This window comes from Hippopotamus amphibius, chromosome 4 (assembly GCF_030028045.1).
Source record: "Hippopotamus amphibius kiboko isolate mHipAmp2 chromosome 4, mHipAmp2.hap2, whole genome shotgun sequence".
Lineage (NCBI taxonomy): Eukaryota > Metazoa > Chordata > Mammalia > Artiodactyla > Hippopotamidae > Hippopotamus > Hippopotamus amphibius.
Window position 1 is genome coordinate 47,958,794 of NC_080189.1, and position 23,575 is coordinate 47,982,368.

The 23,575-nt window shown below is 41.8% G+C and overlaps 1 protein-coding gene across 3 annotated transcripts in view; it reads right to left on the bottom strand.

Annotated features, from left to right (window-relative positions):
- The window catches only part of CHN2 (chimerin 2), a 293,355-nt gene that overhangs the window by 14,143 nt on the left and 255,637 nt on the right, over nucleotides 1-23,575 (bottom strand). For all 3 annotated transcript variants that reach the window (XM_057732666.1, XM_057732665.1, XM_057732668.1), the window contains 2 exons: nucleotides 17,797-17,874; nucleotides 1,828-1,912 (listed from right to left, as the gene is read on the bottom strand). In XM_057732666.1, the coding sequence (XP_057588649.1) occupies nucleotides 1,828-1,912; nucleotides 17,797-17,874 (163 nt within the window). The remainder of the gene's footprint in view (nucleotides 1-1,827; nucleotides 1,913-17,796; nucleotides 17,875-23,575) is intronic.

Sequence of the window (23,575 nt, forward strand, 5' to 3'; positions counted from 1 at the left end):
ACACACACACAACACACAGACAAAACCCAAACTCTCTTATCCCAGAGAAAGTTGCTGTCTGCAGCTAATCTGAATCCCAGCATTTTGTTCTCACAATATTGACTTTGGATGAGTTTCTTGCTGAAATTGGATAATACAAACAATTAGGGATATTTGGGGGAGGTAGAATCTGAACAGGTTGAATTAATCACCACTGAGTAATTCAGATATTCTACCACAGTGGTTGAGATGTGAGATACTTTGTAATTCTTGGTGACTAAGCCTTTTGTGGTATTTGGGGGGATCTGGAACAATTCTGGAGAGTCTGCCTCCAAACCTATGTTTACTGCTCACCTCAAGGATCTGGGATGGGGGCAGGTAAAGTAACTGACATACATGAGCACTCCTGGACCCATCCAGGTAGCACCACCGGTGACTGCTGTATCTATGCAGTAGAAGCTGAAATAGCCCTTTCCAGAGAAAGGATTTAAGGTTCCACGATCCTGTGAACCTAAATGGGCAGTATGGGGAAACAGATCATCTTTTTTATTGTTATTTTTAAAATTTTTTATTGAAGTATAGTTGATTTACAATGTTGTGTTAGTTTCAGGTATGCAGCAAAGTGATTCAGTTATATATGTATCTTTTTCAGATTCTTTTCTCATATAGGTTATTACAAAATATTGAGTAGAGTTCTCTGTGCTATACAGTAGGTCCTTGTTGTTTATCTATTTTATATATAGTAGTATGTATATGTTACTCCCAAATTCCTTATTTATCTCTCCCCAACACCCTTCCCCTTTGGTAACCATAAGTTTGTTTTCTATGTTTATGAGTCTATTCCTGTTTTGTAAATAAGTTCATTTGTAGGAAATAGATCATCTTAATGTAGTATCATTAGCTTATTTTATTTTAAATGCTTGCTAAGAATTAGTCTTTAAAATCATACCCTAGCAAGAAAGCAATCAGTCATGCTGTCAGTGGAAACCCAATCAATATATCACAGGGGGCTGTTCTTGCTCCTGGCTAGAACTGTTTGCCAGAAAAAGTGTGGCGTGATGAATTAGGAAACCCGGTTACACATTAATTTGGCAATTCTTTGCTGTTTTATTAGATATATCTTAATAAGTTTTGTTGCATGCTCTTAGCAATGGGTGTGTGCATCCAGTTCTGGGTGGAAAAACACCTATGGTTTCAAAGTGCTTTCAAAATACGCGATATCAAGTCAAGATGTGGATTTTCACTGCTAATTTGATGGCAGAAAAGTACTGGGCATGGACTCTGGAGCCAAATCAATGTTCCACCACTTACTATGTGGCCAAGGGCAATTAACAATTATCAATAAGGCTCAGTTTCTTCATCTATTTAATGGGGAGAATAATTGCATCTCCCCCAAGGTTCATTGGTGAGGCTAAATAGCATGATAAATAGAAAGTGCTTAGCTCAGTGTCTGGCATGTGGTAAATGTTCACCAGTATTATGATTTTTATGCCCTGCTTTTTGTAGTAAAGTGGGGATGGGAATGTGACTTTTCTATCTATGCAATTCCATTGGAATTGATTTTTTTTCCTTTTAAGGACAACTACCTATTTTGGGTGGCAGGTAGGTGCCTAAGAATATACACTCCCCTGGATTGTTTTTTCTTGTATAAACATGAGATATTCCTTCTCATTCTAGCAAACACTTAGAACAATTTCTCCATGAAACACAAAGATGCCTTGAATCTTCCAGAAAGCTAGACTTTTGAGCTAATCTAGGCCTATGTCCCAGCTCTGGAGAGAGGCCTTCCAGCTCAACATTGTGGCACTTTGTGTAAATGGAAAAGGATGAAGAAAGTTCCATGTCTACCTGAGCACCGGACCCCTTGGGCAATGAGCCCCCACATGAAGTTGGCACAGTATTCACACCAGTGCGGGCCTCGGAATGTGTGGACCTGTAAGCCAAAACGAAGACAAGTGTCAGAAAATTCAGTCACTTGGAGGCAGGTGGCCTTGGGCATGAAACAAATAGATGAAGCCAAGAAACAAAGGCCTGAGTGGGAGTGAGCATCCCTCACTGGGCTTTATCTTTCCAATGAGGCTGAGTTGCAACAGACCCAGAAAAAACAGAGATGTGCTTTGATTTTTGAAAATCCTCTACTGAGCCGCCATGCCCCAAACCAGAGCCAGAAAGGAATGTGGAGAAACAGTAAGATTACAGGGCCACACCATCAGCTAAGGATGAGACTCTCACTGTCCCAAACGAGGCAGCGCATGGACAAACCCAAGATAGCCTGAGCTGGTTGCTATAATCTGCATTTAGCTCAGTGAGTTCTGGAAGGCAGAACTCAGCTACTGTGGCCAAAGTTGCCCTATCTATGGAATACGCAGGTAGGTATAAGTAAGACATGATTATGGGAAAATTAAAAGGTTTCAAGGCTTTAAGCCACTTTCAGAGAAGGCATTTAAAAAGTGAGGGAGCTGGCTGAAAATGAAGGCCACCAGTAGGGTCTATAGAATTGCCTTCCCCAGAGAAGTGTCTGTATTCAGCAAGCCCCAGTGTGGCCTCTGGGTGTGTAGGTTGAAAGTCCCTTCTGATTGGCCAAGGTGCCAGACTCATTGGTTTGTGGCCAAGTCAGCTGTTAAATATTTTAAACATCATGAGGTAAGGACGGTCTTATCTCTAATTATTCAGGTACAGGCCCACCTGTGAAAGGAACAGGTATTGTCATAATTTAAAACAAAAATAAAACAAAACAAAAATACATATTCTCTGGCATCAATGAGCTTCAAGAAGCAGAATTAGGGGATTCCTTGAAAGCAAATGTGGTTGTGGTAAGCCAGAAACCATCACAGGCAGTGTATTTGGGGGCACATAAATCTATGTGAAGAGGTTTTGAATTTTTACGAAGTTAAAATATTATGAGACTGTGTGGCTCATATAAGGACTTTCAAAGTTTTAAACCTCCATTAACACATAAGAGGCATGCAGACAATATTATTTTTTTTAAGAGACAGGGAGGCCTGTACAGGCCTGTATAGTTGGGATGACAACTCTGGTCACAATTTGGGAAGATGCTCCTCAGAGCTCTACTTAAGAAAAAACAGCATCACTTTGAGATCTTTATGTGTATATGCCAGTAATTGGGTATACATAAAGTGATGAGCGAAACAGACTTGGTCCCCTCCTAATGGTACTCACAGATTTGTCAAGGCAGAGAAAGTAGTCAATTAACGAGTCAAAAAGAGCAACTTCTGACCATGATTTCTATGCAATAAAACTGCTATAATAGTCTTTTGGTATTTCAGTTTGTCACATGCAAAGTGCCCCCATTATACCACTTCTGCTTTGAAAAATGATGGGGAAAAAAAAAACCAAAAAACCTCTCAGAATTGTTTTTACTGAAATGGAGAATCATATTGAAAGGAAATGACACTGAGATATGACAAAGCACCCCTTGCTGGAATGCAGAGACTCCATCCGAGGGAGAGCTTGCATTGTCCCAGAGCCAAAATGCCACGATTCACTGGGAGGCCCACTCACATTAAACATGGTTCTAAAAGAATTCCTCAGTAAAGTGTCCTACTGAAAGCTGAACATTTTAACAAATGTAGCAAGCAAAGGTTTCTTGATATTTTACTAGAAATGCTCTAAATAGACTGCTGGTTAATTACAGCAACAAAGTTGATTATAAGTATACTGTTGAAATTGCAAGATCGATAAAATAATATGTAAAATAATCTATCTCAAAAGGAAAAAAAAGAAAAGAAAAAAGGTGTGAAAAGGACTATTAGAGTGATTTAAGGAAGGACCTCGTGTTATCCACGATGGTCAGGAAGTCCTCTTTTGAAAGGTGACCTCAAGCTGCTTGAAGGAAGAGAAGGAGCCAGTCTGGTGGGGCTTTGAGGGGATTATTTCAGGCAGAAGGAATCTATGGAGGCCCTGCAGGAGCAAAAGAGCTTGGTGTGCCTGAGGAACTACAAGGCCAGGGTGGCCAGAACAACAGAGTGAGGGGGAGAGAAATTGGGATGAGGTTGAAGGTAGGACAGGGCCTTGAAGCCTTTATTAATGAGTGTGGATTTGGTTGTAATCTAGGTCCAATAGGAAGTTCTTGAAGGACTTCAAGTAGGAAGATGATTTTTTTAAAAAAAGATGTTCTGACTGCTATGTTGAAAATGGAAGGGAGGGCCTTCCCTGGTGGTGCAGTGGTTAAGAATCTGCCTGCCAATGCAGGGGACAGGGGTTCGATCCCTGGTCCGGGAAGATCCCACATGCCGCTGAACGACTAAGCCTGTGTGCCACAACTACTGGAGCCCGTGTGCTTAAAGCCCGTGCACCACAAGGAAGAGTAGCCCCCGCTCACCACAGCTAGAGAAAGCCCGCGTGCAGCAACGAAGACCCAATGCAGTCAAAAATAAATAAATAAATAAATTTCCTTTTAAAAAAAAGAAAGAAAGAAAATGAAAGGGAGAATGTTAATAGTAGAAAAGATTCAGAAACTAGGTAGAGGTTTCTCGCTGAGAAACGATAGAGGCCAAGACCAGGATGTTGGAGGTAGACACGGGAAGTTGGTGGATTTGAGATCTATTTTGAAGACAGAATTTAAAGGACTTGATAGTGGAATAAATGTGGGTCTTTGAAGGAGAGAGAAATCAAGGGTGCCTCCTAGATTCTAGGTTTAGAAACCAGGCAGATAGTGATGCCACTTGCTGAGATATGGAAGACATTCTTTTGGGAGAAATTCTAGAATTCAACCCTGAGCATTTTAAGGTAAAATGCTGCTGAGATTCCAAGTGTTGGTGTCAAGCAGGAATTCACATACAATTCAATAACTCAGAGGAGGAATGGAACTAGAGGTATACGTTTGGCCATCCTTGACAAATAAATGCTATTTAAAATTGTGTGAAAAGGGAAAAAAACCTATTAGCAATAGAGAGTAGAAAATGAAGAAAATAAAGCCCAATTCCAAGCCCTCAGTGTTCCAACATTTGGAGAGAACCAAGAGAGTAAAGCATTTCAGAAGCCAAGAGGTGAAGTGTGTTTTAAGGAAGGAGTGGCCAACCAGGTTGAATGCTGGAAAGAGGTCCAGCTAAATGAGGGCTGAACTGTGATTCAGACACATGGAAGTCATTGGCAACCTTGGCAAGAGCATTCTCTGGATTGTTGAGGGCAGAAGTCATACTCAAGGGAACTGAAGGATAAATGGGAGACATGGAAGTAGAGAAATGTGTATGCAAATTGGTTAAGAAGTTTGGCTGTGATGTACAGCAGAGCAACAAAAAAGATAGGTCTAGGGAGATATGGGATGGGCCCTGGAAGGATTTTTTAGAAATAAAATATGGAAGGCATTAGGGTATGTTGACTTGTTGATGGGATTCATACAACAGGTAGAAGAGAATGGAGATGCAGAAGAGAGAGAAGCAAAGGAGTGATGATCCTGAAAAACTGAGAGATGATGGGATTAAGGGCATATATGGAAGTGATATGCAAAAAGGGAAACAGTTGAGATCTTTCCAAAATTGCTAAAAGACACAAAATCTTCAGATTAAGAAAAGCTAAATGAGTCTCAAACGTGATAAATAAAAGATAATCTAGACCTATATAGATTAGAGTGAAAGTACAGAACCCCAAAAAGGCGAACAAAATCCTGAAAAACAGGTTACCTGAGAAGGGACAGCAATTAGGATGAAAACAGACTTCTCAGCAAAAAAGAGACAAGTAGGTTGAAGGATCATTTCTCCAAAGTGCTCAGAGAATATTACTGCCAACCTAACTTATATACACAGCTAATTACCATTCATAAGCAAGGGTGAAATAAAGATATTTTCAGACAAATGCCAGGAGTTTCCACTCATAGATCCTCACTCATAAAGATACACTTTGGGATAATATAGTTCTGTAAGAAGCACACTGAACCTAGTGGGAAAGGACAGGATTCAAGAAGCCATGGTGAGCAAGAAAACTGGGAAACACAGGCCAATCTAATCAAGCCTACCTAAGAAACAAAAACAAGATGACTAATTTCAGAGGACTGAAAAACAGGATGAAAAAAATGACAAGGAAGATTCAAACAGTAAAACAAAGAAACAAAAAAGGTTACTGTAGAATATAATGAAATAGAAAGAAAAAGAAAAGAAAAAGGATTGAAAAAACGAACAGGTGATTTTTAAAAACATTGATAAGACAGGCAAACCTTGGGCAACGATCAAGAAAACAGGCAGAAAAATAAAAGAGAGGACATAAATGCAGATGCAGTAATGATATAAGACAAAAACCTCAAGAATATAACTTTCTACCCACAGAATTAAAAGTTGTGTGAAATGGATAATTTTCTTAAAGAATATAAATTATCAAAAATGACTCAAAACAATATAGAAAACCTAAATTCAATTATACTCATTACATAATTAAATCTGCACTAAAACACCTACCATCAAATAGTAACTGATCCCAAATGATTTTATTAGGTTTAATCAAATTTTTAAAAAACAATCTCTAGCCAATACAGACTACTACAGAGCAGAGAAGAAAAAAAAAGAAAAGAAAAGCTCCACAATTCACTTAATGAAGCTAATGTAATCTTGATTCAAAAACCATACAAAAAAGGTACATAAAAGTAAAATTATACATCAATTTAAATTATGAACATAAATGTAAAAATCCTTCTGAATGTAGCATTATATTTAAATTGTCATGACCAAGGAGGGTTTATTTCAGGGATTTAAGGTAGTTGACATATTGCTAGAATTCATAACAATAATAAAACAAGAGACAGAAACCACATAATCATTAAAAAAATTGGAATACCAACAGTTAATAAAATTCAACACCTGTTCATAGTAACAGCACTTAGCATACTAGGAATAGATGGAACTCTCCTAAAAATGGTTGATTAGAGATATCTATGATACACATATAATAAACATCACATTTAAAGATAAAACATTAGAATAATTTCCTTTAGAGTCAGCAGAAAGAAAAGGCTGTCTGCTATAAATGCTTCTCTTGGGCATAATCTTTCAGAGTTTTAAACAGCATAATAAAACAAGACAAAGAAATATACCATATATAACTGGGAGAAAGAACAAAGTCATCAAGTTTAATATAAGAGCAATAAGAAGAAATCAGTAGCATCACTATACAACAGCAAGAACATTTTGTTAAATCATAAAAATTAGACTCCATTCACAGCATCAGAAATAACCTAAAATAATTATAAAGTAATTAAGTTAATGACATAAATAAGGAGATTTCTATATTCATGTATGGCAATGCTCAATACTATAAATATATCAGTTATCCTCCAAATAAACCTTTAAATCCAATGCAATTTTAAGCAAAGCTTCCATGGTGCTTTTCACAAAACTTGACAGGATGATCCTACAATCTATATGGAAGGATGGAGCAGAAAGAAATAGCCACGATAATTTTGAATAAGTAGAAGAATGTAAGAAAACACATCTGACTATATATCAAGATTTTTATAGTTAAAAAAAAAGTAAAACGCCATGTAGGATGGGCAAACAGATCAATGGTACACAGTGGAAAGATCAGAAACCAAGTCACACATATATGGAGAGCTGGTATATCTCAGAAATGACATTACAAATTGGTGGGGGAAGAAATGTCAGAGAGAGAGGAATAATTTCCTAGTTCACCCACCTATTCACCCACTCATTATTCACTCATTTATTTGACACTTACATGCTGATGGCCTGCTTTTAACCTGGCACTATACTAGTCCTTGGATATACAAAGGCAAAATAGATCAGAGGAGCAAAGACCTTTCTGCACTCAAGGATCACATCTACAAGAATAAACAGGCAACATAGATAATTATCCTATGGTAGTATACTGGAGAGATTAATAAATTCTTCCTGAGAAGTCTGGGGAAAGAGATATTTGAAGGATGGATAGGAGTTCACTGGACTGGGAAAGATTGGGCTGATGGGGGTACTGATGATGTTGACTGGGGAGGCAGATAACTCGGGGAGAACATTCCAAGAAGAGGAAACAGCACAACCAAAGGCCAGTGAAGGTGGGTTTGGCTTTTTAAAAGCATTCTTTTCTTGTAGGTCATGCAAAAAAAAAAAAAAAATAGGAGCGTCAAAATTCTTATCTGGAACATCTCCAGTGGATAAAGATATCACATGGGAAATAACTACATGCCCCGGGGGAAAAATAAAAACGCAATATTTAAGAATTAGGAGAGTAGCTACAATGTTTACTATACATTGACAACATGGAAACTGGTCTACTGAATGATTTAGGAAATACAGAATACACTAATCATAGATTTTCTAAAATTTCACCTTTTGCCGTATTTTAAAAAATAATTAATCATATCATAATTACATGTAATGCTTATTTGCCCTGCTCATATTTACCAACATCCTTTCCCATCAATGTATCCCCACTGCTTTCCATCTCATTTCTGCAGCCAAACAAATGCAAGCAGACATTTTTGAATGGCAAATAGCTCTCCTTGTCCCCACAAACACACATTCCCCAGAAATCCAGCAAAATGGGGACAGAAGGGAATGTAAAGTTAGTTAAACATTATTTTAGGCCCACTGCCTAATTTCCTCTTTGTGATGGGCCATTGTTTATTTTCATGGCCCATATATTGTTCAATTTTGGGTTCACAAGGACAATCTATGGACAGCAGGCTATATGTAAATGCTGAGGGTAGGCTCTCTGGACCCATTTTATTTGGGATTGAGTTATTATGTTTACTCTTCCAATGAAATGCCCCATATCTTGAAAAGTCACTGATCAGCTTTTTCCATTCTCTGAAGTTTATTGATTTTCAAGAATATCTTTTCAGAAAAAAGAACATTTTGCAAACTTTAGGGCAGTAACTAAAATACCCCAGACAGGAAGAAAATACCCCAGACAGGAAGAATGTCTGTCCAAGGCTATTATACTGGGCCTGGTCTGCCTGGAATTCAAAAAACCACACCAAATAGAAAAAGATGATATTACAGGAGATAAGGTCTGTTTGACAAATAGCCCAGGAATAGCCACTTAGTAAAAACAAGAGCAAGAAGAGTTGTCAAGAAAAAATCTCAGGCGTTTAGCAAGTATCTCCCAACTTGACTCTTTCTAAATGAGCAGGATGTTATTTGTCTCACATCTGCTGAATCTGGAAAGCAGTATTCTCTGGTGGTTTCATAACAAGTATGTTTTGATGGGTCAATGCAGACACCGCCCAAGTATATAATCAGCTCAGCCCAGGTTCTAGACCGTAAGAAACAGAAAGTGCTATTTATGATGTGCTATAGTTGAGAAATTTTGCTTTTCCTTATCAGCATACATCAGGGTTTCTCAGCCTTGGCACTATTGACATTTTGGGCTGGATAAGTCTTTGTGCACTGTAGGATGGTTAGCATCATCCCTGGCCTTTATCGGTTAGATGCTAGTAGCAACCCTTCAGCTGGACCAACCACAAATGTCTCCAGATATTGCTCAATATGCTCTTGGGCACGAAGTAACCCTGAGAGAGTGTCACAGGTATAGACCAAAACCATATCACCTCAATTTGTCATTCTTATTACTTCTATTAAAATGAAAACTTTATTCTTTTACTTTAATTTGAAAGGACTCTGCATTGAAGGCAGTTTTTCTTAGCTGCTGTATATGCATAGAAGAAGGGGCTGGAGGAGGTTAAAGCCACTTCCAGCTTCGAGTCTCTGGGCTTGGGACTCATCTAGTCTAGCTTTTGTCCAGAGTTACCTGGGGGGCTGGCAGACAGGCAGCTTGTCCACGGTCACCCAGACGGTCAGCAGCACTTGACCTCCCAATCTCAGCCAAGGGTTTTTCCCATAATCGACTGCATTTCCCATCATCATGTGACACTGAACTTATGTGAGAAATTAGGTTAAACTTTGGACTTTTCCTTCTTGCAAGATCAGATGAAATACTGGCCTTGAAGTGAACCTTTTCAGATGTAGGAAAATAGCCAAGGGGAATCACTGGGTCTGTGACCAAAGCCTCTGGGTTTTCCTGCGAGGCCTGCTGAGCAAATGCTGCAGCGCAGCTGGGTTTCTCCAGCGTGGAACCACTGACCCTCCAGATGTGTCTATTCAGAAGCTGTTCTAGTACATTTAAAACAGGATTTCATTTCTAAAACACTGATTGCCGCAAAGCTTTCTGGGATTCTCCCTATTGCATAGAGTGAGATATCCTTGTTCTGGCTGACTTCCTCTCAGGTTGATGAGGGCATGAGCACCAATATCCTTTGACACTTCCCTGCTCAAAGACCACCAGGGCCCCCATTGTCAACTGCAAGTTTTCTCAACCTTGGCACTATTGACATTGGGGCCAATAACTCCTTGTGGTGGGGACTGTCCCGGGCCTTGTAGTATGTTTCACATCATCCCTGGCCTCTGCTAGGTGCCAGTCATGAGAAGGAGAAATGTCTCCATTACCAAATGTCCCCTGGGGAGCAAAACTGCTCTGGCTGAGAACCACTTGGCAGGCGAAGCGCTCCCACTCTTATGTCACCACCATCTTTTTTGTATCTGGCAGTGCTTGGCACATAACTGGCCCTCAGTCTGTACTTGCTGAATAAAAAAAAGAATATCTAAATAGTTACCTCTTCTTAGAACTTATACCCAACTCATATGTACAGTGATCACTGGTGCTTTTCTTTCTCTCCACAAAACACAAAAGGAGTATTTCTCTGGACTTAAAAAGCCAGAGTCAACCATTTAGTCATTTAGAATAGTCCCTTTGAATGATGTTCTTTGGCATAAAACAAACTCAATATAAAATTAATAACAACTAAGCATTTTATATGGGCAAGACTCGTTAGTCAATGATTTACATTTGTGGAACAGCTTGGCCAAGTCACTTCCCTGGTGTGTGGCCTAAGCAAGGAGTCTCTGTTGGGTTTGCTGTCAAAGCCTATTTTCTTTCTACCAGGCTCTGCTGGTTTGTAAAGGATTTACAATGACAGTGTCCCAGTATTTATATAAAAACATGCCAAGGAGGTATAAGATAAGCTTTAAGTCAGACCCTGGCAGGCAGAGAAGGTACTCACCTACATGAGAGTCTTGTGCAAAAATTGTTTCCTCACTTGGCCAAAATCCCTGTCATGAATGAAATTTCATTGGAGAGAGGCATCGTGCCTTTCAAGAGCACTCATTTAAAACATGACTACCAGATTAATTTAGCTGTCATTTTCATGCACAAGCCCTTTTAAACTGAGCACATACTATCTGTGGAGTAACAGTAAATCTTGGTGAATCACAGAAGAAAGGGTTTTCATGCAACCTACCAGGTAAGTTTTTCAGGAAACAGGTGATATTTCAAATTAACCATAATGTGCAGCTGATCTGTAGAATGCAAAGCCTGGAGATAAACTGGAGAAGGAGAAGCTAAGATCTAGAAACGAGGGTTGGCAGGTCTTCGCAGGGTGGTTTCATGGAGTAACTCGGCAGACAGGAGCAGCGGGAGGGGCAAGAGAACCATCCCGGGGTAGAGGGTGGAGAGTTTGCCAGACACAAATCTCATTTACTTCCCAGGTTTGCTGAGGGCTAGTCTGAGCTCCAAGATGGCATGACAGCAATGGGTACGCTTTGTAGAAGATGGAACCAAAAGAATAGAGATTCTTCCTTATACTGAGACGGATGATGAGACTAACTTGTGCCGCAGAATGCCTAGGCTGGCAGATAATACTACTAATAATAACATTGAAGCTCAGAGTAGCTTCATGACTTCCTTCAAGCAGAACCCAGTGGAAAGAGTTGGAATTTGACGTGAAACTTCAAGTGGAATTCTTCAAAACAAGGAGGAAAGGATTATAGCTGACTACCAGGCTATCTACCTGGGAGGCTATCTACCTGGGAGGATTCCTTTCTTTCACACATAACCTGGGTACCATCCATCCTCCAGACACCCTATGGCCCCATCCATGTATTTATGGGCGGTGGTGGGGGGTGACCTCTATGGCTAGAGTTACCTGAGCACAGCAGACACCTGTTCCAAGTCAGGCTATTCTGATTCTCTCTCTGGAAATTCAGAATTGGGATTTTGTGTCTTGTGTTCGTAGTATATAAACCAGGGAGTTATCATCAGGCATAATGTGTAGACCACGTGGACTGAGAGAGTTTTGTTCAGGGAGAGATCAGAGAGTAGAAAGCAATGAAGTGATGAGGAGGGAGGGAGAGGGAGAGAGAGGAAGGAGGAGAGGGAGGGAGGGTAGAGGTATACTGGCTCCAAGTGTACCTCTAGTTCCTGCTTCCTCTCTGCCTAAGTTCTCAGCAGTCCTTGGAGGCTCTGTGAGACCTGCCTCTTATTTCATTTAAGACAGTTTCCAAAGGTTCTAATTTGAAAACGAGGGGTTTCTAATAATTATAATGGTGGATCCAGGCTACAGTAGATAAAAATGACTCATCTTCATAGTACTTTGGGAGCAGAAGCCATATTTTCTTCATAAAGCCCAGGATTTCCAAGCCGACTTATTCCAGTCTCACCTTGAGTCCCTTGTTTTATATTCAAGGTGATGAAGCTTGCCTGTCCTTTGAACTGTTCCTTTCAGACTTGCTTCTGCCAAAACAGCCTTTTCTGATTATTAAACAAAAGAAATAAACCCCACGACCATTTCTGAGGCTGATTTCTGCCCGTGCCAAAGTGCAGGTGCAAAACCCAACCACCCTGTTCCCCAGGCGCATGGAAGTGGGACCAGGACAGGCGACGGGCCCCACACCCCCGCAAGAACACAAGGTGGGCAAAATCCTGGGGATGAAGGGCTGGCACATTTTATGAGGTCAACAAGGACAAGGGAAAGCTAGGGGTTTGGATCTGGAAAGCAACAATGGCTTGTTCCAAAGTAAATGACCACTAGACTGATAAGAATGCAGAAACCGATGACAGGCATAGAAACGGTCAAGGAGCCACAAAACCCAAACTGGGAGGTGGTGACGCTGCCACACCCTGGACGGTGTCCCAGCAGTAGCACCAGGACACACTCTCCCTCCTGGGCTTCTCGTCCTGGCCCCCAGGATCTTAGGGGCAGGAGGCATGCATAGAAGGAGCGTGCTGCATGAGCACATGTGTACACACAGTGCACTGCAGGAACAGGCTGCTGCTGGTGCAGCCTTGTCTATGGAAAGCAGGAGTCATAAAAGAGCAAGCTGGGCAACTGTTTAACTTAAGTCCAGACAAGGCCACTGTTGAGAGTCACCACATAGGAAGCTGGGACACTTATGTGCGTGTAAGATACTGGGTAGTTGTACGGCCAGACCCTCTGACCAAATGCGGAATGAGAGCTGGCCTGACACACCTGGGTTCGGTCTCCATCTCCCTAGCACGGCTGGTGACCCTGGCAAGGACCGCTACCCACCACCTGGAAGGACTGAAGCACAACAAGCCCTGAATGAGGGCAAACTGTGAGGTGGGGAGTGAGGAGGGCAAGTGCGCGCTTAGGTAGACAGGGTCGGGAGATACCCGCTGCACGTGCTGTCAACAGATTTACTGACTGTCCGCTCTGGGCCAGGCCCTGATTGAGACACTGGGGTTTCTGCAGAAAGTAAAACAGACAAAAATCTCTGTCTCTACCCCTTTTCCCCCACCCAGGGCGGGTGTTTCTCTCTGATAAGGGGAAGGCAAATACATAAATACATGTGTATAATGTCAGCTGGTGATCAGTGCTATGAATGAAAGTAAAGTTGGCGGAGGGGTGGGAAAGGGATGGATGGAGGACAGAAGGGGATTGAAGGGAAGATGATCGGGGATGGCCGGGGGAGGGCTGGCGAGGGGTTGGAAGGATGGGGAACACAGGTGAGGTAGGGTAAGGGTGGCCTACTCTTCAACATTCAGAACTTTCTGGACCTTTGCTCTCCATCCATATTGCATACAGGGAGAGAAGGGTGTCCCTGAAGTACCTGGGTAGATGGAGAGAATTCAGGAGAAGGAGTGAGTGACGTACATACACGTGCAGACTGGGAAGGCTAAGAGCGTGAGTGGGCTAAGTGAACAAAGTGCCCACAGGTCAGCAGTCTGTGACCATCCGACCCACCCCAGCTGACTCTCTGGATGTGCAGTGAGCAGCTCTCTCTCCTGGATGGTCTCTTCCCTGCACCCTGTTCACCCTTGGCTCACTTCTGACTCCAAGTTCTGACTCATGTCCTTTGCACTGCCTGGAATGCTCTTTCATTTTTTATTACTTTGCATTGAGAAGAAGAAAGAGAGAACAGAAAAAAGAAAGGACAGGAAGAAGTGAAGGTAGAAAATAAGAAACACAGAGACAGAGAAAGCTAAACACCAAAAGCAAGAAAAATAAGAGACACAAAAAGATGAACAATAAAGTAATAATAGAAGCTAATCTTACTGGGTTCCAGTGGCCTTGAGTGATCTACATGTATTCTTTAAAGCTTACAACACTCCCATTTTACAGATGAGGAAACTGAAGCTCAGAGGATTAAGCTCCTTGCCAACAAGCACGTTGTGGGCAGGAGTACCAAGCTGGCCATGGCTACCTCATCACTGTGCTAAGTGGGAAGGAAGGACACTTATCCAAACTGATGGGGCTGTGGGATTCTCGAAGGTTTCAGAGCTCAGCCTTAAGGTGTTCTTAGGACAGACCCTCTAAAAGAGAGCTATTCTACCTATGGGAGAGTGCCTCTTTCAGACCAATGGATAAACAGGGATACAGACATAAAACCCATTAAATAACAGAATGGTTTTTCTAGTTATCAAACAGTTTTCATTTTAGAGAGGAGTCTGTTAATTTCATCATTCCTTCAACAAATACTCTTAGTTCCTAGTATGTACAAGTAATCCCGAGAATTTAGGATTTAAATCAGCAACAATTGCATTTGTATACACTGTTGAAAAGTATATAATTATCACATGAAATGAGGCGCAACTTTAATTTGCTTCCAAAAGCTTTTGTTTCCAGAGCTGAATTTTAGCTTTTCCTAGACATGCTTTGTTTGGAAAGCAAGGGCAGTAGATATGCCCTCAGGAGCAGTGACAGGGAGCCTTCTCAAAGAGCAGCGCAGGAGGGCTTCCAATCTGTACCGTGTCGGGAGTTCATTGCTCTTTTTCAAATTTGTCATTATTCTATTATTTTTTAAAATTTGAAGTACAGTTGATTTACAAAGATGGGTTGGTTTCAGGTATATAGCAAAGCGATTCAGTTTTATACATATATATTCTTTTTCAGATTATTTTCATTATAGGTTATCTATTCATTGCTTGTGATGAAGCTCCTGGGGAGAGGGAGGAGAGGGCTTTTTACCTGGGGAAGAGTCCTGACTGGGACAAAAAATCTTGTTGTGAAGTGAGGCATCGAGGTCTGCTGGTAGATTGCAACCTCTGGTAGGAGGCCTCTAGGCCAGAGTGCAGACAGGGCCCAGCAAGGCTTATTTGTTGAAAAGCACGAAAGTGTGATTACTTGTTCTTTTTAAACACTTACTCTACGCCAGACACACAATATCTTCAAATAATAACCCAAATTACAGATCAAGAAAGTTTCAGATCAAAGCCTACAAGAAGTTAATACAAGTAAAAACTTACTGCAAAATTAAGATATAAAACAGATTTCAGGAGACGTCAGGGGCCTTTGATAAGAGCTTTCTTTCTTTGGTTAGGTCAGTGGCATGTTACTAAAATCCCACTGCTCTATTTATAGCAGGAACCTACTTTTAGAATGTACTTCTAAGGACCATGCAGAGTTTCCACTTAAAGTTGGTTGGGGGGGAGGTGAGCAGAGGGCTGAATGAGGGGGGATGGGGTGAGGAGTGACGGAGGGAGCCACCCCCTCCTGGCCCAGCCACTCATTCCTAAGGACAGTGGCACGAGCAGTACCACTGAAAGTCACAATCAACTGACACAGTGACTCAAGGGTCTGCTATGTCTCAAAGATGTCTATTTAAAACACGGAAGAGAAACGGTCCTGTCTGGCTTGTGTTTTCCCCTCTAACAATGTGTCTGTTCTCTGCCTTTTCTTCTCTCAACAGCAGTTAAGTGAGAGAGGTTAATAGATACAGTTAATAGATATTGGCTTTTAAAGCAAACATTTAAAAAGCTGTTGGTGTTTTTCAGTGATAAATAATAATACAGATCATGTTAGCAACAGAACTATTTAAGAAAATAAGATTCAACTACCTTTTTGTTTCAAATGTCTTTACGTCCCATGCAGAGATTGAAGATTTAAAAGGACTGAAATTAGTTTTGAAAATATCAATCAACGAAATACACTGTGTGTTTTTCACACAAACTCAGCCACAGTATCTGTAGAGAGAAGCTATCCCATGTAAACATATATTGCCACAGGGCAAAATTCCAATTGTATCTTAAAGCCAAAAGAACCGGGATTTTCAAGAGGAAGGAAAAAAAATTTGCAAGTCCAAGATCCATCTTCCCATTCATGGTAGTACATCTATAGGATCCAAAGAACCAGGGATTTCTGCTAGAAGTCAGAAAAATACTTTCTTAAGGCAAAAAAAAAATAATAATAATAATTAGGGTAAAGATAAAAAAGAAGAAAGAGGAAAAACATAAACTAGATCCGTCACTATTCAGGGATGCCCCAAATTAGACCCGTCACTATTCAGCGATGGGAGAAATAACAAGAGCCTTGGCATGGATGAGGACCTATCTAATGCAGTTCTTCACCCTCATACTAAATATGGACGGCCGAATAAATCCATGCCTCAGTTCAATTATAGCAGGCAAATGCCTGAGCTGCCTGCTTCCTAAAAACAGAAGCAAGGCAAACAGACCAAACTAACACAAATATATATTTAACAGACACACATCTGTCTCTATGAAGGCTAGGAAAGCAACAGAGTAAACTAGGTTTCCCTGGTCGCTTCTGACAAAGGATTATTTAGTTCCAATAGTTACTTGGGCTACTGGCCCTAAGGGAAATGAGTTTTAAAAAAGAATACAGTTTACATTTAGCTTCCCCTGTCTCTTCTTTTCTTCCTGGATCCTCCATCTCCACTGTCTACAACTTCCACACTATCAGCCCATTTGTTGGGGTAAATCCTCTAACTCTGTCCTGTCTCTCCTACACTCGAGGGCATCTCAAGCCAGGCAATTTGGCATCAGAACCTCCTCCCAGCCCGTCTTGGAAAATACATCAGGGCAAAGGAAAGAGGCCGTAATTTTCTGACGGCAGGCTGTTTCTACAAGTGCTCGTCTGAAATGAAGATAGCAGTATTTCCAGTTTATAAATACACATGGGAAAATCCACTTAAACCCCCACCAACTCTCCGTATCTTTTTGTTTGGTCTGGTGAGCAGGACCAAGGCTGTGACCAGAGGAGCTTGGCAAGGCTGCCAGGGTGCTCCCTGCACCCAGAGCACAAACAAAAGCCACTGGATGGTATCTCCTGTCATCATTTGCTTTCACAGCTGTCTACACATAAACCAAGAGGGTTAGCATCCCTGAAAACAAAAGACAAAAGACAAAACACAAAATGTGAAACAGGCAACTGTTTTCACTTGCTCAGAGATAACAATATTCTTTACTGCTAACTCCGAGAGGAAAAGTACCGCTTGATATTCACCAGATGATCTCTAAACGCCAAAGACTGGGCATGCTCTGTTTGTCTTTCACTGGACATGGGAATGTGAACAGGAAATGGGCCCAATTCTCCAGAACTAAGTTAACATACATATAGGTGTTTCTAAGCATCAGCATCAAGCAAACTGCTTTCTGAACGCTCTTGTTTGATTTGATTCAAAGCAAGTAACTAAATGCGGAAAGCAGAGGAATTTGCCATCTCCTTGCTTTACCATCAAAGACCAGATGGAAACCGTAAGCTGGGAGCTCTTCACCTGCCCTTTTACAACAGAAGAAAGAACGCAGGGGCTCGCTTACCTTAAAGTTGTGTGTCTTCTCATAGTTGAAGTGGTTGTCGTTGTGTGTGAGGGCTGCCCTTCGGACCAGGGAGGAGATCTGTGGACAGGCAAAGAGTTTGAGAGGGGGCCAAAGAAAGCCGCCTTTGACTCCCACCTTCACCCCCAAGGCCACAGCCAGCAGCTCCTGGCGTTTTCTGCCTTGCTTAGGCTTCCGAACCACAGCACACTTTTTCTCATTTTCCAGCCACAGTTCCTGGGAGAACATCCTGCCCGGACCCCGGTTCCTCCTGGTTTCCTCTGCGGAGCCTCGGGAAGCTCACCGCTGTCAGGTTTTTTGAACCGCGGCTAATGTTAGCCAGCAGATTCGAGGCAGCTGCGTTCTGTCTGCAGAGGCCTCGGGCATGTGACCTGGAAGGGCTGGTTTGAGTGTCGGAGGGGGCTCTGCATCTGAATAAGGACGGGCCTGTTTTGTTTTGTGCTATTTCTTAAGGCCGACATGTGCCTGGAACAATAGCACACATTCATGAGCACAGCAGCCCCCAGAAGCTGCATGTAGTCAGCCCCTGAGGACTCAATGGAGGAGGCTGGGGCAGGCAGCTTTAGTCCTCCTGCCACAGCGCATTGCAAAGGAGAGACCTCAGATACTCGCTAGCATACTTCACACACACACACACACACACACACCCCCACCCCCAATCGGCTCTGATGTTCAAAGCCTGAGGCTGTATCCAATTATTCTGCGGCTCTGAACCCCATTCTGGGCTGAATTCCAGCAGATTAAACCTTTAAACCCTAATGATTGTTTAATCTTATAGGGGATAAAGCCTGAGTCTCTTTAAAAAAAAAAAAATCTGCCCCAGCACTTGAAAGCTTAATTTTTATTCTTATACCCGCATTAAATTAGAACAGTCTGACCACTGAATGAGGCATAAGAGAATGGTATAGCGTTTCAGCTCTGGATTCTGCAAAGTTTAAATACAAGAGGCAGGAGGTCTCACTCCAGGATACCTCCATCTTCCCCCCACCCAACCACAAACAGCAACCCACACCCCCACCCCATACAAAGACAAGACAATATTCCTTAAACCAAAATATCGTAGGTTTTTTCTTTAAAAAAATATTTTCAGTGCTAATTCTGTTAGTATCCAAGCTAATGCCCCCATTGCTCTTAAAAGCATCATCTGTTTGATGGTCTCCCCTAGGACCCTGGTTATCTGGTCCCAGGTCTCTGCATTAACAGAAGTGAGGAAATCATTATGTCTTAGGAGTACCCCTAATCTGCTGGCAAAGTTTAATGCAGCTAATGCCAGACAGTACGATCAATTCTTTTGGAACTAGAAAGCCAGAACGTAGATGGCTGAACCATGATGTAGATAGGACTGTCCATGAATCTCACCACATCCTCTAGGTGGCCCCACGTTCCAGCACCTCCAAGCAGCCTTGGGGACAGTAATAAAAGATCAATCTTTTCCTTGTGTAACTCTTTATTCCTGGCAATTACTGTCATTCTAACTTGGGCCAGAAGTCCTTCCACTCATTTCATCCTCTTTTTACTTTCAAAAATAATAACAGCCAATTTGTATATTGGGCTTTTGAGCACATTAACTCATGTTATGCCAGGCGAGATTTGGAATGTATTAAGTGCACTTACTCATTTAATCTTCAGCTCATGTGTATGTAAAACAAGACTTTCATTCCGACTTTGCAGATGAAGAGATTATGACATCAAGAGGTATCTCAGGGACACGCAGCTGGTTTAAGCAGCAGAGCCAGGACTGAAGCCCGAAACATCTGCATCCAGCACCCGTGCTTCTGAACCCCACGTCCCAGCATCTAGGCAAGCAGGGCAGTGCCACCTCCTCTACTGTGTCTTGCCAAATGCTTTATCTGAAATATTGGCCAAGTCTGCCCCCTCCTTACCATTCTTGTCCCACAGTAAATCAGACTCTTGAAATCTCTCCAGTCCACCTTACACACAGCTGCACAACAGTCTTCTTAGTCCAGTCACCACTCCACATCTGCTCAAAAAATGTCAGTGATTCCCCATGGCTTGACTGCACCCTTGCATTGCGGGTTTTTCATGAGCTCATCTCAATCTATCCATCTTATCTATTTCGCTGTACTCTCCACCACAAATCCTACAAAATCTTTTCTCTGACATACTCAACTTTCCACCTTGGTAGCTTGCTCTCTCCTTTAGCACTTTCCGGCATCATTTCCACATCTGCATATCCACCAACGTTCACATTCTAACTCAAATGCCACCCTCTCCAAAAGACTTCTCCAAACTCCCCACTGGAGGCAAACACTTTCCTCCGGAATCCCATAGTGTTTTCCCCACATTTTTCTTATCGCACTTATCACTTTATTAGAGTGATTTACAACAGGCCTTATGGTCTGCCATACTGAGACTTCCTGTGACACGTTCTGTGTCTGGTTCACCTTTGTTTCCTCCTACAAGAGTGTCTAATAAGATTCTTTGCCATGGTAGATACTAAATAAGTAGTCAGAGAGCACTTATACATATAGGAAACCAGAGCTATGGAGGAAGGTGCGCAAAGGTGGCTGCTTGCAGTGGGGTCTCTTGCCCCACCCATCACCATGCTTTTGCTTCCAAGGGTGTGAACATCCAGGGGTCTGCCCTCCTCATGGTCTCCACCACACTCCTTAGCCCTCCTTCCCATCACTCAATCCTACAGGACATCTACCACATACAGGGACTGCGTGAAGGTTTGGCATGCCTTTAACAGTCTTCCAGTCCTGAGCTTAAAGGCAAAAAGACACAGAGGAGGAATAAGGGTCCCTTCCCCAAACTTCACTGCTAGCAAATCAAGACAGACCTTTTGATGGTGAGTCATTCTGTGTGAGAAGATATTCTGTGATCTGAACTAGACTAATTATATGGATATATGGTTTTAGAACCTGATAAAATAACTCTTTAAATGTAAAGTGGGCCAAAGGGTTCTCCTTTACCTTTTGGTGTGTGGGTGGTTGAATACAAGAAGATTTAATATTTTTCTTGTGTCTGTGCCTTATAACAAGTAATTTTTCTTTCTGACAGTGATTTCTTTTTCAGATATTTGTTCAGCAGAATTTACCCAAACACAAGACACATTCAGATATGTGAACAGACACTGTTCACTTAAGATGCGTCTTTATAGGGAACTGTTAAGTGTTGGCGTTTGAGCAAGCATTATTGTGAGAAGTGTGGATGACCCCAGATCACCCTCTTATTAAAGGAAAAATGATTACAAAAGCCTCTTGGTAAAAACTTCCCTCTTAAACAGCCCCACTACTCAGAGCTCTTCTTATCCAAGCTCCTCCAGGACTGTGGCTGGGTTTCTTTCACATCCTCGTGCTCTCTATACACAGAGACAGGCTGACAGTCTTTTCCCAACAAAAATTTCTATCTGACCTATTTTTATTCATATACTCATTAGATGATGCACATGTCCCTTCATGCTCTGTTTAAATCAGGGATTGTCCGCCTTGGGACTACTGACATTTGGGGCCGGATAATTCTTGATTGTGGGGGGCTGTCCTGTGCATTGCAGGATGTGTAGCAGCATCCCTGACCTCTCCTCACTAGATGCCAGTAGCATCCTCCAACTGTGACATCACAAATCTCTCCAGACACTGCTAAATCTCTCATCTGAGGCAAAACTGCCCCCAGCTGAGAATGTCAGGGTTAGATTAATAACACAAATAGTTACAGCATGCTTCCTCTGTGCCAGGTATTATGCTAAGCAAATGCTTATATTACTTATATGCTTAAGTGCATATATTGGCTTATTTAAGACTTTTAACCCTCTGAGGTAGGTACTGTTATAATTAACCCCACTTTATAGGTGAGAAAATGGCATTAAGTACGAGGGTAAGTCAAAAATTATCCACACTCTGGCTGTAGAGTTTGTTTTAATTAACTTTTAGAAAAGACAAATACATCCTTTTTTCAACATAATCTCCTTGCTTTTCAATATACTTTCCCCTTCTGTCAACAAGCTTTCATTAAAAAATGTTTTCAGCTGAGCTGTGAGGCACGAATGCACTGCTATCTTCACTTCATCAGAAGTGAATCTTTGTCCTTGTAGGGCTGCTTTCAGGGGACCAAACAGGTGAAAGTCCAATGGAGCAAGATCAGGACAATAGGGAGGATGCTTTAACAACTCAAAATGAAGTAATCCACGACAGACTTAGGCTTTGAAAAGTTTGTGTGAGACGGGTACTGAAACAACTCACGGAAGAGCATAAATAGAAGCATTTGGATATCTGCAAACAAAATTTGGACGGACACTTTAAGGAAGGTGAAAGTTTCTTAAAGAGAATCATCACTGGTGACGAGACATGGATTCATCACTATGAGCCTGAGAGTAAATGGCAGAGTATGAAATGGAAACAACCTCAAGCACCGACCAAGAAAAAGTTCAAAAGTCAACCATCAGCTGGAAAATTGATGCTTATGGTTTTCTGGGATTCTCAAGGGCCAGTATTGGAACATTACTGGGAAAAAGTTCAACAATCAACAGTGCTCATTGCAGTGGGATGCTTATTGAAGAGCTGAAGCCTAAACTTTGGATTGAATGCAGAGGACTGCTATCCAAGGATGTTGTGATCTTGCATGACAGTGCACGTCCTCACGCTTCTGCCAACACTGTCAACACTCGCAAAAACTTCATTTTGAGGTGTTAAAGCATCTTCCCTATGGTGCTGACCTTGCTCCATTGGACTTTCACCTGTTTGGTTCCCCGAAAGCAGCCCTACGAGGATGAAGATTCACTTCTGATGAAGAAGTGAAGACACCAGTGCATTTGTGGCTCAGCCTAAAACATTTTTTTAAAATTTATTTATTTACTTTATTTATTGGCTGCGTTGGGTCTTGGTTGCTGCACACAGGCTTTCTCTAGTTGCTGTGAGCGGGGGCTACTCTTCATTGTGGTGCATGGGCTCCTCATTGCAGTGGCTTCTCTTGTTGTGGAACACAGGCTCTAGGCGCATGGGCTTCAATAGTTGTGGCACACGGGCTCAATAGTTGTGGCTCACAGGCTCTAGAGCACAGGCTCAGTAGTTGTGGCACACGGGCTTAGTTGCTCCGCGGCATGTGGGATCTTCCCAGAGCAGGGCTTGAACCCGTGTCCCCTGCATTGGCAGGTGGATTCTTAACCACTGCGCCACCTATGAAGTCCCCTAAAACATTTTTTAATGAGGGAATATGAAAGCTTGTTGACAGATGGACAAAAGTGTATTGAAAAGCAAAGAAATTATGTCGAAAAAGAATGTATTTGTCTTTTCTAAAAGTGAATTAAAATAAATTCTACAGCCAGAGTGCAGATAATCTGACTCATCCTTGTACATTCACAATGTTCTGCAATCATTCACACTATCTAGTTCCAGGACATTTCCACCATCCAAAATGAAACCTTTTACCCAATTAAGCAGTCACTCACCATTCCCCTCTCCCTCCAGCCTCTGGCAACCAATAATCTGCTTTCTCTATGGATTCGCCTATTCTGAATATTTCATGTAGATGAAATCATGCAATCTATGGCCTTTTGTGTCTGGCTTCTTTCAGTTAGCTTGTTTTCAAGATTCCTGCATGCTCTAGCATGTATCAGTACTTTATTACTTTTTATTGCTGAATAGTAATCCATTGTATGGATGTGCCACATTTTGCTTATCCGTTCTCCAGCTGATGTACACTTGGGGTGTTTTCACCTTTTGGCTATTGTGAATAGTGCTGCTAAGAATACTCTTAGTAAGTTTTTGTTTGAACACCTGTGTCAGTTCTTTTGGGTGTAACG